Here is a 15,747-nt window from a genome sequence, read left to right on the forward strand (position 1 = left end):
ATATATATATATATATATATATATATATATATATATATATATATATATATATATATATATATATATATATATATATATATATATATACACACACTATTTCATTTCATCGTATTTAACTATGTAAATTCATGTAAAACTATATATCCTGCACTTGCTGTTATTGCACTCTGGTTAGACCCAAACTGCATTTCGTTGCCTTGTACATGTACATGTAATGAAAATAAAGTTGAATCTAATCTAATCTAATCTAATCTATATTACACAACACATAACTACACAACACTATACATCATTACACTATATTACACAACACATAACTGCACAATTCTATAATACACTTCCTCAAAGGAGAACACAGCACTACACAACACTATACATCATTACACAACACATAACTGCAACATTCTTCCTCAAAGAAGAACACAACACTGCACAACACTACACATCATTACACTATATTACATAACACATAACTGCACAATACTACACTACACTTCCTCAAAGAAGAACACGACACTACACAACACTACACATCATTATACTATATTACACAACACAACTGCACAATACTACACAACACTTTCTTAAATAAAAACACAACACTACACAACACTATACATCATTACACTATATTACACAACACAACACTACACAACACTATACATCATTACACTATATTACACAACACATAACTACACAATACGACACTACACTTCCTCAAAGGAGAACACAGCACTACACAACACATAACTACACAACACTACATCATTACACTATATTATATATACACTATACACTATATATATATATATATATATATATATATATATATATATATATATATATATATATATATATATATATATATATATATATATATACACACACTATTTCATTTCATCGTATTTAACTATGTAAATTCATGTAAAAACTATATATCCTGCACTTGCTGTTATTGCACTCTGGTTAGACCCAAACTGCATTTCGTTGCCTTGTACATGTACATGTGTAATGAAAATAAAGTTGAATCTAATCTAATCTAATCTAATCTATATTACACAACACATAACTACACAACACTATACATCATTACACTATATTACACAACACATAACTGCACAATTCTATAATACACTTCCTCAAAGGAGAACACAGCACTACACAACACTATACATCATTACACAACACATAACTGCAACATTCTTCCTCAAAGAAGAACACAACACTGCACAACACTACACATCATTACACTATATTACATAACACATAACTGCACAATACTACACTACACTTCCTCAAAGAAGAACACGACACTACACAACACTACACATCATTATACTATATTACACAACACAACTGCACAATACTACACAACACTTTCTTAAATAAAAACACAACACTACACAACACTACAACACTATACATCATTACACTATATTACACAACACATAACTGCACAATTCTACACTACACTTCCTCAAAGGAGAACACAACACTACACAACACTACAACACTACACATGAATACACTATATTACACAACACATAACTGCACAAAACTATACATCATTAAACTATATTACACAACACATAACTACACAATACTACACTACACTTCCTCAAAGTAGAACACAACAGTACACATCATTACACTATATTACACAACACATAACTGCACAATACTACACTACACTTCCTCAAATGAGAACACAACACTACACAACACTACACAATACTAGACATAATTACACCTAATTACACAACACATAACTGCACAATACTATACTACACTTCCTCAAAGGAGAACACAACACTCCACATTATTACAATATATTTCACAACACATAACTACACATTACTACACTACACTTCCTCAAAGGAGAACACACTACACAACATTACACATCATTACACTATATTACACAACGCATAACTACACAATATACACTAAACTTCCTCAAAGGAGAACACAACACTACACAACACTATACATCATTACACTATATTACACAACATATAACTACACAATACTACACTGCACTTCCTCAAAGAAGAACACAATACTACACATCATTACACTATATTACACAACACATAACTACACAACACATAACTACACTTTTTCAAATGAGAAATATTTTATTTTTTATTTATTTCTTGTTCCTGACTCGAGCTCTGGTGTAAAACTCTAATTTCCAGCATGCCTCGCGGCGGAGTGGGTGTGTCCGTGTGCGCTTCCGAAGGGGCGGAAACGATGCTAAAAACATTAGCGACTCTCGGGTTTTTTTCTGTTTTTTTTCTCCGTGTGAATGTTTTAAGGCGGATTTTTGTTAAAGTTTTCTAGTTAAAATCGGATTTATTGTCGTGGGAATCCGATTACACCGAACAAAGCAAACCGAGTGAGCCGTAATCTTCACCAGGATCTCAGCGGCTCGGCTAAACAAGCTAACGCTTCTCAGATCTCCGAGAGCAGGTCCAAGATGGACGAGAGCAAGGTGAGCAGATACCAGGTCAATGTTCCTGGGTGAGGGTGAGGAGATACCAGGTTATTCGTGAGTGAGGATGAGGAGATACCAGGTCAATGTTCCTGGGTGAGGAGATACCAGGTTACTGCTGGGTGAGAGTGAGGAGATACGAGGTTATTCCTGGGTGAGGATGAGGAGATACCAGGTCAATGTTCCTAGGTAAGGATGAGGAGAGACCAGGTTACTTCTGGGTGAGTATGAGAAGATACCAGGTCAATGTTCCTGGGTGAGGGTGGTGGTGAGGAGATTCCAGGTTAATAAGATTCTCTCCTGGTACAAGCAAGACATGCTTCCAGGTTCTTCTTCTTTGCTTCTGGCACCGAGGTGGTGGAACAAACTTTCCCTCGATGTCCGAACAGCAGTCATCAAACCCCGTCTAAACACCTGCCAATGCTAAGGTTCTTAAACTTCTTGGCCTTCTATAAGCTTCTACCAGGTTTCTATAAAAGTTTCTACATTCTCATCCAGCAGAAGCTTTAGAACCAGAACCAGAATATGTTTATTGATGGAGAATCTGGGGCACTTTGTGAAGCCGTTCTGGATAAGGGGGTGTTGACCAAATGACGTAAACGTTTATATTACATATATATTATTTCTGAATATATTATTCATATTATTATCATCATAATTAATAAAGGTCGACCAATTAATCCGTTTTGACAATAAATCGCCACTGATAGTTCATCGCTGGAACTATTGGTTATCGGCAAAAATCCATTCCAGTAGTTTTTCCAGGTTCCAGTCCGCTGTCATTACAAGAGCGGCCTCTAGAGGCGAATCACTGACACTACATGCGGTTTGTTTTTACACGGAGACTGCGCGCTGCACGGAGAGCGCTGTTATTTATTTATTTACAATTCATTAATTATATTACTATATCAATTCATAAATTCATATTTAGCAACTTTTATCATGATTCAGTACTTATTACATTTTTTTTTGTTTAATCGATTGATTAATCGATTATCGGCGAACACAATCGAATCTATCAGGATCTGTAAAATCCAATATCGTTCGACCTGTAGTTCTGATTGTAGTATCTTGTGGTGGTATTAACGCTGTAGTTTTGATTCAATTTGTTTATATGGTGTGATGTTCCATTCCACCAGAGTGTTTTCTTCCCCTGCTACACCACCACCCTGACCACCACCAGACCTTCATTCTATACGATGTAGCTAAACATCACCTTCACTCCACCTTCTCTCAACAGATGGTCAGTGGAAAGGTGAAGAAGCCGGGGAAACGCGGCCGAAAGCCTGCTAAGATCGACCTGAAGGCCAAGCTGGAGCGCAGCAGGCAGAGCGCGCGGGAATGCCGAGCCCGGAAGAAGCTGCGCTACCAGTACCTGGAGGAGCTGGTGTCCAGCAAAGAGAGAGCCATTTGTGCCTTGAGAGAAGAATTAGAGATGGTGGGTTCCTCAGGTTTTTTCTGATCAATGGGTTCCTTCTCTGTTCACCACGATCTATAGGTTCTGCATGTTCTCCACGATCAAGGGGTTCCTCACGATCTACGTGATCAAGGGGTTCCTCATATTTTAGGTGATCATGGTGTTCATCACATTCTTCATGATCTAGGGGTTCCTCATGTTTTGCATGAACAAGGGGGTCCACCCCTGTTCCCAACCATGTACACCTGCACTATGTGGCCAAAAGTTATTCACACAAAATGTAAATATTTATTCTCTGTCTTGTGTGTGTGTGTGTGTGTGTGTTTTTCCAGTACAAGCAGTGGTGCATCGCCATGGACCAAGGAAAAATCCCGTCGGAAATCAAAGCTCTCCTGACAGGAGATGATCAGAAAGGCTCACAAAGCAGCAGTGCCACCAAACCGGCCAAAAACACGAAATACAACTCGTCTGGCCTCCAGAGCAAATCCACTTAGATCTCAATGTTCCAGACGCTTCCTCTTCACTGTAAGGAACGTCCAGCTTTCTCCAGGGATGCAGAGGGACTTCGGGAGTAGAGCTACTGGTGTATATGAAGGAGGAAGGAACAGTGCAGTGGTCACATAGAGGACACACAGAGGGTCGTGGGGTTATATATTTTTTTTTCACATTTGTTTTGGGGGGGTGGGGGGTGTTAAGGGAGGAAACTGGTGTAAGGAAGAACCATAAATCTCACAGTATTGTTGTAAACCTTTGGCACCATTTCCGTTCATTCCCATCCAGGACGAAGCGAGAGGAGGAATTCTTGCCGATTTCAGAAAGTCTGAAAACGAATCGTGCAAGAAATGGAAAAGGACATGTGAGGCCCTGACGTACGCACTGGGCGTGGCCATTATGTTCTAAGCACTTTAAAGAATGTTAGCGAATCTCGTAGCACTGAGTCGAAGCTCCTGGATCCTGTTGATTTCGAGTTGAACGGATCTTTTTGTTCGTTTCACGCGTATTTATTTCTTAATGCGACGTAAAGCACTTTTTCCTGCTTGCTGTGATGCTCCATTTATTTAGCGATCGTCTCTATCGTATACGCTCTGACTGTATTACACTCACATTAACACCTCTCTCTCTCACTCTCTCGCTCTCTCTCTCTGAGTTCAGTACTTTATTAAGATTCAGTACTCCTAACTATTTCAGTACTTCTGATTATTTACATTATTCAGTATTCTTGATATTTTTTTGATGGAATATTTTTGACACTTAAGGTTCAATACTCTCTTTTCTTTCAGTACTCCTGATTATTTAGATTCAGTACTTTATTTAGGTCCAGTTCTCTTTATTTGGTTTAGTACTTTAGATTGTTTAGGTTCAGTACTCCTGATCATTTTTGTTATGTACTCCTGAGTGTTTAGGTTCAGTACTCTTTTATTTAGGTTCAGTACTCACTGTTTAGGTTCAGGACTCCTGATCATTTAGGTTCAGTACTCTATGTTCAGTACTTTCTGTTTAGGTTCAGTACTCTCTGTTTAGGTTCAGTACTCTCTATTCATGTTCAGTACTTTAAATTTAGGTTCAGTACTCCTGATAATTTAGGTTCAGTAATCTTTGTTTAGGTTCAGTACTTTATGTTCAGTACTCGCTATCAAGGTTCAGTACTCTCTGTTTAGGTTCAATACTCAAATGTTCAGTACTTGCTATATAGGTTCAGTACTACTCATAATTTAGGTTCAGTACTCGCTATCAAGGTTCAGTACTCTCTGTTTAGGTTCAATACTCAAATGTTCAGTACTTTCTGTTTAAGTTCAGGACTCCTGATAATTTAGGTTCAGTACTCCTGACTGTTAGGTTCAGTACTCTCTATTCATGTTCAGTACTTTAAATTTAGGTTCATTACTCCTGATAATTTAGGTTCAGTAATCTCTGTTTAGGTTCAGTACTTTATGTTCAGTACTCGCTATTAAGGTTCAGTACTCAAATGTTCAGATCTCACTATATAGGTTCAGTACTACTGATAATTTAGGTTCAGTACTCGCTATCAAGGTTCAGTACTCTATGTTCAGTATTTTCTGTATAGGTTCAGTACTCCTAACTGTTTATGTTCAGGACTCTCTGTTCAGTACTCTATGTTCAGTACTCCTGACTGTTTAGGTTCAGTACTCTCTGTTCAGTACTCCTAACTGTTTAGGTTCAGTACTCCTAAGTGTTTAGGTTCAGTACTCTCTGTTCAGTACTTTTTGTTTAGGTTCAGTACTCTTTCTCTCTTTCTCTCTCTCTCTATCACACTCTGCATTAATATGATTGTATTTGTAGCGTCTCAGAATAAGCTCTCATTCTGCGTAATTTTTCAACCCGTTACATTTTCCTCCGACGTATTTTCCGATTCGTGTGTTCTCAGATCGGACGGGGCACCGACAGAAAGAATTAGATTGTAATAAAAACCTGAAAAACTCTTTGAGCAGATTGGATCGGATCGGATCAGACACATTAATAAACACACGTTAGGTAAAATAATCCCGAATTACGACGGAGACGAAGCCACACGACGGGACGGAGAACACGGCGTGGAAACAGCGACACGTCCGTGTTTGTCCTCTGTTTTCTGCCTGTCTGTTTCCAACGTCTTTATTTTGCACAGAAATATATGGATATTTTTATATTTCTGCATAAAGTATGTATAGAAACTGTAGCAAAAGTTAAATATTTGTTTATGTAAAAAAAAATATATATATATATATATATATATATATATATATATATATATATATATATATATATATAAATATAATAAAGATGTGCAAATGCATAGCGTAAAATATTGCTTTCATTTTTTTACTTTACAGAATAATGTACACTCTTTGGCCAAAAGTTTGTGGACACCTGACCGTATGTGCTATAAGATGCTCATGTGGAGAATTGTGCTGATTTAGACATAAGAAACTGTAAGTAAAGCTACTGCTGTAGGTGAGGTGAGGAGATCTGTTTAGGTTCAGTACTCCTAACTGTTTAGGTTCAGTACTCCTAAGTGTTTAGGTTCAGTACTCTCTGTTCAACTCAAGATCTTCCACCCAAAGACCTATGCAATTGTGTACCTCAAAGTTTGTGTTAAAAGTAAACAAAAAAAGCACATGTCTGGCAAAAAAGTGTCCCATTACTTTTAACGTTTTTATGTCTACGCTCGTTTTGTTTTCGGGCAGACGTTGAACCGGAGAATCCCTCATGTGTCTCATGTTGGAAATGTCCCACCTCGTTTATTATGAATGTAAAAGGACATTATGGATGATTATAGACGACCCCTGAAGCAGAAATCAAAGCAACTCGTTTTTAAATATTTTTTTATTTTCTGCTCGTCATTGTTTAATGCAACACGGTTTAAGACGTTTTCTGGACCAGGGACATGTTTCCTACAGAAAGGAACTCAGTATGGTAATGGACGAAGACATCATCACAGTGGTAAGACGTTGAGATCGACAGCGCTGTAGATGAAAGTCCACACATAGACCCATTGGGCAAATCTAGACACGTGGACACAAGTATAGATAAGAGTCACGGCACTGGGTTTGTCTCGACACGTATCTTCTGACCTTTAGTGTCTCGACATTTAGGATCACAAGAAACAACAGATTTAACGCTACGGAACATACTACAGACAAATGACACAAAAAGCGTTCCTCGTGAGGTTCTTCTCACAAGCTCCTCCTCACCTGGCTGCTGTCAGTTTTTGCTTTTCGTAATATCCTGCTTAATAAAACGACAATAAAAGGTGTAGCGCTTTCAGTTTTCGATGCCAGGTGTGCTCTAGAAAAATCAGCACCTGAGCACCTTCGAGTACATTTGGATGAAACGCGTCGAACGTGTCAACGTGTCGCGACTCTATACGAATGTGTTGGGAGGGTTGACACTTATAGGCCATGCAAGTTTTTTCTCTTTTGCTTCCCGGTCGAACGTGTCGTACACGGAATCTTTGATCAGAGTTTTCGGCGGAACCGACAAATCCACAACACCAACGTAATTCTTCTTGGCTATGCGTGAACTAGCCGTGATGGTGTACGCGTTGCTCCGGTAGCACTTCATGGATGACATGCAGAACGTCTCTCTCATTCCTCGCCGGAAATTGGCGTTGTAGACCGAATAGAGCGTCGGCTTTGAGGCGGTGGAGCTGAACGACATCCACGCGATGGCCACGAAAAAGAGCGCCCCCTGCCTGCTGGGGCCGGCGGAGACGTCGGGATGCCAAAGCTGCGCTACGTAAAAAGGCATCCACGTGAGGAGGAACACAGTGTTTAGCATCAGAAACATCTTGATGGTTTTCACTTTCGTCCTGGGCACAATGTTCATAGTCCTGCGCACCGTGCGTCCGTCCGCGCTGATGCGCCAAATGTACCGCACGACCCTCTGGTAGAATGACAAGATGAGAAGTGCTGGAACCAGGAACCCAAACAGGAGGTGAACCAGGGCGTAGGCCAGACCATCCCACGATCCCAGGAGGAAAAATTCGCAGTGTCTTTGCGTGATTGACGATGACGATCCATAGAAAAAGAGGCACGGCGAGACGAAAGCGGCGTCGAAGAGCCAGGACGCCAGGATCATGCGTTTGGCCTTCTCCCGAGACACTTTAAAGCTGAGTGGATATACGATCGTGTAGAAGCGATCCACGCAGATGGAAAGCAGGACGTAGACCTGCACGCCGGGGCACAGGTGCTGGATGTAGCGCACTGCCTTGCAGGCCGCCGTGCTCAGGGGCCAATACCCGGACGAGACCTGGAGCAGGACGAATGGAGCACAACCGAGACTCAGCAGCAAATCAGCACAGGCCATGGACACCACAAAGTAATTGGTGGTGGACTGAGTTCTCCGGCTGCGGTGTATCACAAGACACACCAAAGCGTTCCCAAGAACCGAGACCAGCCAAAAGACGCCAAAGATCAGCCCCAGGACGGTCACTTCTGCTGGACTGAGCTCATAGGACACTTGGGTGCTGTTCGAGGAAGTTTCCAGGTCGCAAACGGGCGTTGGGGAACCGGCAGCCGGAGTCGACACATTGTCCCTCTGCGAATTGTTCGGCATCAGGTACGTGAGGAGGGTCGTGTGCAGAGACGGCTTTGCGGCGTCCATTGGCAGAGCGTACACCATCGCTGTAGCTGTGGTAGGTCGGACCTGTAACACAACAACAGAGGAAAGACGTTTCAATATATTTTATATGTTTAAAGCAGCAGTCTGGTATCTTTTTTTTATTTTTATCGATGCATCACAACATTAACTTCAAAGGAAACTCGTCCTCGTCTTCAACACCGGATATACATTCATTACAGCTCCTCCACTGCTGAGGTCATGTTCACGTTAGCGTTATGATACCAGGATGACGTGACAAAATAGGTTTCCATGGCGATAGGATCCGGAGCGGCGGTACGTCGGCGTCCCTTTGTGTTGGCAGGATAAATCCGTTTTCAATAACAATCGCTCGCGTCCCACTGAGAGGGTTTTGTCCTGGAAACAAGCCGCAGATCCACCAGGACAATGTGAGCCATTTGCAGTGTAGTTCATTAAGATGTTCCTTCGTCAGCTAATCACAGCCGCGGCTCGTCAGCGCGCTTTGGGGAACAGGTGCACAAGGAGATCTCGTTTAATTAAGCTGTACAGTCATTATGAGACCCGAATCTGTTCCAGCATGACGATGTCCTTGTGCACTAACTCGGCTCCTTGAAGATCTGGTTTCCACAGTTTGGCATGGAAGATCTTGAGGTCTGACCTCAAACCTAGGAATCATATTAATCAGAACACGCCTCCTCACCTCACCCTACATCAGCACCTTTGTGGACAAATGAAAGCAAATTTTCAAAAAATACAGCAGAAAAGAATCTAACGGTGAATTCGTAGTCCTAGTATCGCCAAACTGGCACTTTTGGGGCCCTTAAGCAAGGCCCCTAATCCTTTCTCCTCAACATTTTGGCTTTCAGGTTCCTTTTCACAAATCACACTATAATGTGCGTACATACAGTACAGACCAAAAGTTTGAACACACCTTCTCATTCAAAGAGTTTACTTTATTTTCATGACTATGAAAATGGTAGATTCACACTGAAGGCATCAAAACTATGAATTAACACGTGGAATTATATATGGAATTATATACATAACAAAAAAGTGTGAAACAACTGAAAAATTTCATATTCTAGGTTCTTCAAAGTAGCCACCTTTTGCTTTGATTACTGCTTTGCACACTCTTGGCATTCTCTTGATGAGCTTCAAGCGGTAGTCACCTGAAATGGTCTTCCAACAGTCTTGAAGGAGTTCCCCGGGAGATGCTTGGCACTTGTTGGCCCTTTTGCCTTCACTCTGCGGTCCAGCTCACCCCTAAACCATCTCGATTGGGTTCTGGTCCGGTGACTGTGGAGGCCAGGTCATTTGGCGCAGCACCCCATCACTCTCCTTCTTGGTTAAATAGCCCTTGATGCCTTCGGTGTGACTCTACAATTTTCATAGTCATGAAAATAAAGAAAACTCTTTGAATGAGAAGGTGTGTCCAAACTTTTGGTCTGTACTGTTCGTCGCTAAGCGGTCCGGAATCGAGGGAATAACCGTGGCTTGTGTGTTTTAGTTAAGCAAAGCTAGAAAATGTCATGTAAGAAAAGTTGGGGGGGCTCCCACAAGGCCTGTCTATATATACGAAGTTAGTGTCACTGGAAATACGATTTGTAGTGCGGTGTAAAATCTTTCTCTCGCTCATATCGCGGGAGTAAATAAATTATCATATCTTTAGAAAATGAAATATTAAATGTAAAACACACACACACCTGTATTACCCAAATGAGGACTTAAAAATGTACACTTTTTAATACAATTTTTTTATTTATTTACGTTTAATGAATCAATTTAATTTGTGCCAATTGAATTGATCGATTTAATACATATAATAAAGTGTTTTTATAAAATATTATTTAAGGACTCGAAAATTAGACCCGAAATTTAACCAAACCGTGACTTAAAAACTGAGGTAGGTACCGAACCATGAATTTTGTGTACTGCTGCACCCACAAAAGTGTGAACACCACTGTTCTTCAGCGCTGCCTCAATCCTCCTGGGTGTGGAATTTACCAGAGCTGCACAGATTGTTGCTGGGATCCTCTTCCACTCCTCCATAATGACATCACGGAGCTGCTGGATGTTACACACATGCAGAATCTCCACCTTCTGCTTGAGGATCCCTACAGGTGTTTAACAGGGTTTGGGTTTGGGGATATACTTGGCCACTCCATCACCTTCACCTTCACCTTCAGCAAGGCAGTTGTCATCCTGGTGGTGAGTTTGGGGTCGTTATGATGTTGGAAAACTGAATTGAGGGCATCATGTTCTGCTTCAGGATGTCACAGTACATGTTGGAATCCATGTTTCCCTCAATGAACTGCAGTTCCCCAGTACCAGCAGCACTCATGCAGCCCCAGACCATGATGCTGCCACCACCAGGCTTGTAGACACAATTTCCTCAGTTCTCCTCAGCAGGGAGTACATGATGAGGTGCCATGTTGAACATCCAGTGGTCAGTATGAGAGAATTGGACTCAAAGCACACAATGCCAATGTCAAGCAGACGAAAATGTGAACGTGATGAATAGGACGTGTGGCTTTGCATGGGTACATGACGTACAGCTGTTATCACTGAGGGTAGACTCACTTTCGTGAGATACTATATATATATATGTGTGTGTGTGTGTGTGTGTGTGTGTGTGTGTATATATATATAAATATATAGGAGGTTACTACACGTCAGATCCAGATTCATGTTCTGATTGGCTTATATATATATATATATATATACAATATATAAAAATATATTGATTTATTTATCTAACTTCTACACTCGTGTTCTGAACGCAGCTCCGGACCTAGACAAAGAGCGTCCCAGAAAAAGAAACCGAGCACGACCGCAAGCGCTTCGCTGTACAAACACTACACCTGACCTTCACTCTCGTTATTCATTAAGTGCGTCGAGGGAATGTGTAATAAACGGCGGCTCCCAGAGACGCGCTGCTCGTTTCCCTGCAGCCCTGCACTTATCTCAGCACTCTGTTTACCCCAGCGGCCTCCTTCCCCGTAATCGCTGTCGTCCATTCCCCCGGCAACAGACCAAATCAAAAGCAGCCAGAGCGACATGGCCGCCATTTCTGATCCAACTCAGGCTGTGTGGCGTTCGGTTTCGTGGTCATGACTTGGATCAGACACCAGGTGTAAAAGAAAAGATCAATGCAAAGCAGCGACCGAGTAAAAATGACTAGAATCAGGTTTCATAATAATCTTGTGAATACGTTCTGTCCAATCAGCTACCAGGGATGGAGGGAGAAACACGTGGTCACTGTTTATTGTTCACTGTGGAAATGTAATAGTTATTGAGATGTTCTTCAGAGACTAGTGAGGACTGTGATGGTCATTAATCAGATTGTGATGTTTCCGATGGTTGTGATGGTCTTTAGTGAGATGTTTGATTTTTTTTTTTTATGGGTGTGATATTTGTGGTGGTCATTGTGATCGCCGTTCATGAGATTGGTGATGTTTGCCGTGGTCTTTGTGATGATGCTCATTTATTAGATGTGTGATGTTTATGATGGTTGTGATTGTTGTAATGGTCATTCATGAGATTGGTGATGTTGGTGTTGGTCATTACTGTGATTGGTGATGTTTAGGATGTTTGTGATGGTCATGGGATTGGTGATGGTTGTGATGGTCATCATTAAGATTGGTGAAGATTGGTTGTGATGGTCTTTGTAGTCGTCATTGTGATTGTCATTAGTGAGACGGGTGATGTTTATGATGGTTGTGATGGTCATGAGGTTGGTGATGTTTATGATGGTTGTAATGGTCATGAGGTTGGTGATGTTTATGATGGTTGTGATGGTCATGAGGTTGGTGATGGTTGTGATGGTTGTGAGGTTGGTGATGGTTATGATGGTTGTGATGGTTGTGAGATTGGTGATGTTTATGATGGTTGTGATGGTCATGAGATTAGTGATGTTTATGATGGTTGTGATGGTCATTCATGAGATTGGTGACGTTTATGATGGTTGTGATGGTTATGAGATGGGTGATGTTTATGATGGTTCTGATGGTCTTGAGATGGGTGATGTTTATGATGGTTGTGATGGTCATGATGGTCATGAGATTGGTGATGTTTATGATGGTCTTGAGATGGGTGATGTTTATGATGGTTGTGATGGTCATGAGATTGGTGATGTTTATGAAGGTTGTGGTGGTTATGAGATGGGTGATGTTTATGATGGTTCTGATGGTCTTGAGATGGGTGATGTTTATGATGGTTGTGATGGTCATGATGGTCATGAGATTGATGATGTTTATGATGGTCTTGAGATGGGTGATGTTTATGATGGTTGTGATGGTCATGAGATTGGTGATGTTTATGAAGGTTGTGATGGTTATGAGATGGGTGATATTTATGATGGTTCTGATGGTCTTGAGATGGGTGATGTTTATGATGGTTGTGATGGTCATGATGGTCATGAGATTGGTGATGTTTATGATGGTCTTGAGATGGGTGATGTTTATGATGGTTGTGATGGTCATGAGATTGGTGATGTTTATGAAGGTTGTGGTGGTTATGAGATGGGTGATGTTTATGATGGTCATGAGATTGGTGATGTTTATGAAGGTTGTGGTGGGTATGAGAAGGGTGATGTTTATGATGGTTCTTATAGTCTTGAGATGGGTGATGTTTATGATGGTTGTGATGGTCATGAGATTGGTGATGTTTATGATGGTCATGAGATTGGTGATGTTTATGATGGTCATGAGATGGGTGATGTTTATGATGGTTCTTATAGTCTTGAGATGGGTGATGTTTATGAAGGTTGTGATGGTCATTTATGAGATTTTGTCAACAGCATTTCTTGCAGGTTCAATAGGGGAAACAGCGCGCGCTCGTTTCCCCTCTTCCTTCCTTCCATTGAACACACAAACACAAAAAAATAAAACACACACACACACACACACACGTTATGTTTACATACCTCACCTCGTGGAAAGAGCGTGTTTTCTCTGCTGGTCGATGTGACACATCCCTGCGTCTTGCCCGTTTTCTCCGCGCTCGCGCAGCATCCTCAAAAACCTCTCGTGATCCAAGAAACCGCCCGACTCCATCTCATTGTTCTTCATGCAGCAACCAGATCCTGCAGCTTCTCTCCTTCGTCTCTTCTTTTACAGCAAAAAATAGCAATCCTTCATCAGAACCCGAGGAGGTCTGGAGGTCGTTTTAGCGGTTCCTCCAACACGCTCGCGCTGTCTGTCGCCAAATTTGGGGGACACGACTGTTCGTGTGTGTGTGTGTGTGTGTATGTGTGTGTGCGCGCCTGCCTGCCTGCGTGCGTGCGTGCGTGTGTGTGTGTGTGTACGTGCAGCTAAATGACGGATTCACGATTTCACCATGCAACCCAGCCTGTGTTCGCCTCAGACATCATGGCTGTGATGAAGTAAAAAAAACCCCAAAACAATTGCAAATCAAATAACTCAAATGTTCACAAATATCTAGCATGATGCTCCCACGTGTGTCTGTGAGATCTTTTTCTTTCTAAATTTCTTCTCCCTTCTAAACACCACCACCACCACCTCCAGAAACCTTTAGCATGTGTAATGGGTTTATTGTTTCTAATTAAAAGTTGAATTGGGTTGAATGGAAAACTGTAACATCATTTTGTGGTCAATTGTTTAATTTCACTGCTGGTTGTTGGTTTCTGTCTGAAGAATTTACCAAACTGGTCCCACAAACTTGGAGAGATGTCTTTGCATGAAATGTTCCTTCACTCGAACTTGGAGAACCTTTTTGATAATTTGTGCAAAAAGTCCCTGAAGGTATGAGAGAGAAAGATGTTGAGTGGTTTGCAATAGAGCTCTAAACCTTACTGAACACCTTTGAGATGAATTTTTCATGCCGACTGCACCCCAGGTCTCCTCAACCACACAGAAAAATCTCCACAAGTCTAGTGGAACATCTTAGAAGAGCAAATGAAACTGCTCCTACAAAGTATGGCCACCATATGAAGATTCCCAAATTGTTTCCAGCAAGACGATAGTCCAAGCGAGCTCCGTGAAGACGTCGTTGTTGATGTGCGGTCCAGTGGAAGAACTCCTGCAAACAAGAACTTCTCAACCCCTCGTGAACAGCTTTGAGATGAAACTGGAACACGGCCAGACCTCCTCACATTCTCAACATTAGAGTCTGATCTTGCTAAATATCTTGTACCTGAATGATCACTGATCCCCAAAACCACTACTCAGTATTGTGTCAATGTAGAATCGGATGTTGTGATGGTGAACACACACACACACACTTTTTAGTATATGTTGTAGATAAAGTGTATAAAAGAAAGAGGAGGTCACCAAAACATGTTCAAATGGTGATGGTTGTGATGGTCATTCATGAGATTAGTGATGGTTGTGATGGTCATTGTTATAGCCATTAAGGAGATTGCTAATGGTTGTGAAGATCATTCATTGGGTTTGGTGAGGATTGTGATGGTCATTAATGAGATTGGGATTGATGATAGTTGTGATGGTCATTCATGGGATTGGTGACGGTTGTGAAGGTCATTCATTAGCTTTGGTGATGATTGTGATGGTCATTCATGAGATTGGTGTTGGTTGAGATGGTCATTTATGTAACCGGTGATGCTTGTGATGATCATTTTGATGGTCATTCATGAGACTGGTGATCGTTGTGATGGTCATTATTAAGACTATGCTGGACTTCAAAGAATATGGAGGCGTTCCTGAGATATAAATGAGCTTAAATGAGATGAAACGTGGGGAGACAATGAGCTCTCCAGACCCTGGGCTCTCCAGGTGTG

At 41.3% G+C, this 15,747-nt stretch overlaps 2 protein-coding genes across 5 annotated transcripts; one reads left to right on the plus strand and one right to left on the minus strand.

Annotated features, from left to right (window-relative positions):
- The first annotated feature begins 2,144 nt into the window (after positions 1-2,144).
- On the plus strand, positions 2,145-7,030 carry crebl2 (cAMP responsive element binding protein-like 2). 3 transcript variants are annotated; one of them, XR_006928581.1, is made up of 4 exons: positions 2,145-2,494; positions 3,735-3,932; positions 4,244-6,064; positions 6,887-7,030. XR_006928581.1 is itself a non-coding variant. In XM_046873923.1 (3 exons), exons 1-3 carry the CDS (start codon positions 2,480-2,482, stop codon positions 4,403-4,405), a joined length of 375 nt encoding a protein of 124 aa, XP_046729879.1. In that variant the 5' UTR covers positions 2,145-2,479; the 3' UTR covers positions 4,406-6,626. The 3 variants fall into 3 exon arrangements, 2 of the variants coding, with proteins under 2 accessions (XP_046729879.1, XP_046729880.1); XM_046873923.1 differs by lacking the exon at positions 6,887-7,030 and having other exon boundaries at positions 4,244-6,626; XM_046873924.1 differs by lacking the exons at positions 2,145-2,494; positions 6,887-7,030 and adding an exon at positions 2,503-2,683 and having other exon boundaries at positions 4,244-6,626.
- Positions 7,031-7,217: 187 nt separating this feature from the next.
- On the minus strand, positions 7,218-15,155 carry gpr19 (G protein-coupled receptor 19). Of its 2 annotated transcripts, none has more exons than XM_046873922.1 (2): positions 13,920-15,155; positions 7,218-9,056 (listed from the first exon to the last, which is right to left on the minus strand). In XM_046873922.1, exon 2 carries the CDS (start codon positions 9,030-9,032, stop codon positions 7,773-7,775), a length of 1,260 nt encoding a protein of 419 aa, XP_046729878.1. In that variant the 5' UTR covers positions 9,033-9,056; positions 13,920-15,155; the 3' UTR covers positions 7,218-7,772. The 2 variants fall into 2 exon arrangements, with proteins under 2 accessions (XP_046729878.1, XP_046729877.1); XM_046873921.1 differs by having other exon boundaries at positions 13,915-15,153.
- Between the last annotated feature and the right edge of the window lie 592 nt (positions 15,156-15,747).

This window comes from Silurus meridionalis, chromosome 18 (assembly GCF_014805685.1).
Source record: "Silurus meridionalis isolate SWU-2019-XX chromosome 18, ASM1480568v1, whole genome shotgun sequence".
NCBI classification, from domain to species: domain Eukaryota; kingdom Metazoa; phylum Chordata; class Actinopteri; order Siluriformes; family Siluridae; genus Silurus; species Silurus meridionalis.